This window comes from Phaseolus vulgaris, chromosome 4 (assembly GCF_051622355.1).
Source record: "Phaseolus vulgaris cultivar YP4 chromosome 4, ASM5162235v1, whole genome shotgun sequence".
Classification (NCBI taxonomy): domain Eukaryota; kingdom Viridiplantae; phylum Streptophyta; class Magnoliopsida; order Fabales; family Fabaceae; genus Phaseolus; species Phaseolus vulgaris.
Window position 1 is genome coordinate 29,405,470 of NC_143501.1, and position 1,996 is coordinate 29,407,465.

General features: G+C 43.9%; 1 protein-coding gene across 1 annotated transcript; it reads right to left on the minus strand.

The window, feature by feature from the left end:
• Positions 1-413: 413 nt before the first annotated feature.
• On the minus strand, positions 414-1,592 carry LOC137838479 (uncharacterized). Its single transcript, XM_068647724.2, has one exon. It carries the CDS (start codon positions 1,590-1,592, stop codon positions 414-416), a length of 1,179 nt encoding a protein of 392 aa, XP_068503825.1.
• Between the last annotated feature and the right edge of the window lie 404 nt (positions 1,593-1,996).

Below are 1,996 nucleotides of genomic sequence, written 5' to 3' on the forward strand. Positions count from 1 at the left end.
CCTACCCAGATTGTGTTCCAAACAATAAGACCCGACTTAGAAGGTAGATTCAACCTAAATTGATTGAAGTTAAACCTCACCTCAATGTGAGACACAAACAGAACCCCAAGCCATCTATAGCATAAACACCAAACTCGCCAAGCGAAACTGCAGCCGAAGAACAAATGACTACAAGACTCTTCCTCCTTTCCGCACAATACACACCTCAAGCTTTCTATTTGCACCCCTCTTCTACTTAGATTTACCCTAGTAGCAAGCTTGTTTTCCAACACCCTCCAAGCCATAAGCACCGCAGAAGGAACTGCCTTGCACCTCCATAACTTACTAAAAACCGGCGAAGAATCCGCCTCATTGTCCTTCCTAACAAGGTTGTAGGCAGAACTAACTGTAAAAGATTAGAGACCCCTATCCTTCTAAATCCAGCTATCAACCTCTCTTGGGGCAACCCCAACCCCAAGCAGAAGCTGACTCAACTGATCCGCCATCGATTTCTCCCATTCGAAGAACGACCTTCTCCAAGCTAGTTGCCAAACCCATCTTCCATTAGACCAAGAGCCAAACTCCAACAATTTTGCGTCTTTGTTAGAGCTAATAGAGAACAGTCTTGGATATATATTCTTCAACGCCTCACCCTTCAACCAACTATCCTTCCAGAAATAAATATCCTTCCCATCACCTACTTTCCACTTGAAACTGTCTTCGAAACTTCTCCCCCAACCCTCCGAAGACCATACTTCCTTCAAATCTTTCCACCAAAGAGAGCAACTCCTATCTTTACCTTCCTCTCCCAGAAATCTCCACCCACCGTACTTAGAAATGAGAACTTCCTTCCAAAGACCACCCCCAACTGAACCCAACCTCCAAATCCAGTTCCCCAGCAAAGCCAAGTTCAACAGCTTTGGATTTATGATTCCTAGCCCCCCGAACTCATGAGGCTTACAAGCCAAGTTCCAGGAAGCCCAAGCAATCTTCCTTCCGTCTGCACCCCATCCCCAGAGAAAATTCCTTTGTATCTTGACCAACTTCCCTGTCACCCCAAAAGGCAATTTCAATAACGACATAAAGAATAACGGAATAGAAGAGAGCACAGACCTTATCAGACAAATCCTCTCAGCCATCGACAAACTTCTTCCCTTCCACCTGCTTAATCTAGCTTGCACTTTCTCAATCACCCCGTTCCAAAAAGCACCGCGCTTATGACTCCCTCCAACTGGCATACCCAAGCATATGAAAGGAGATACCATCATATCACAATTAAGAATCGGTGCGAAACACTGAAGCGTGACCTGGTCCATCCCCGTCCCTCCGATTCTACTCTTCGTAAAATTAACCCTTAACCCAGAAGAGAGCTCGAAACACTGCAGAATCGCCTTGATATTAAATATGCTTTTGGTATTTGCTTCACAAAAGAACAGGGTGTCGTCCGCGTATTGTAACATATTTACCTTTACTTTATCCTTTCCGACCTCCAAACTGTCAATCAGATTCTTTTCTTCTGCTACCCTTGTCACCCCAGCTAACCCTTCTGCCACAATGAGGAAGGGAAAAGGAGCAAGCGAGTCGACTATGAAAAAAAGCACAGTACACCACATGGTTGGTAAATGTTGTTATGGTTAAAAAAACCAATGTTAAATGAAGAATATGCACGAACTACACCGACCTCAATAAAGCCTGGTCGAAGGATGCTTATCCTCTACCAAGTATTGACCGCCTAGTTGACGGGGCAGCCGATCACCACATTTTGAGTTTCCTAGATGCATACTCTGGATATAATCAAATTCAAATGCATCCGAGAGATAAGGAGAAGACCACCTTCATGACCGATTGCGATAACCTCTACTATGAAGTCATGTCATTCGGCTTGAAGAATGTTGGAGTAACATACCAACAACTCATGGATCAAATTTTCAAGGGAATGCTCGATCGAAATATCGAAGTCTATATCGACAATATCGTCATAAAATCTGATTTGTGCGAACAACACATACATAATCTT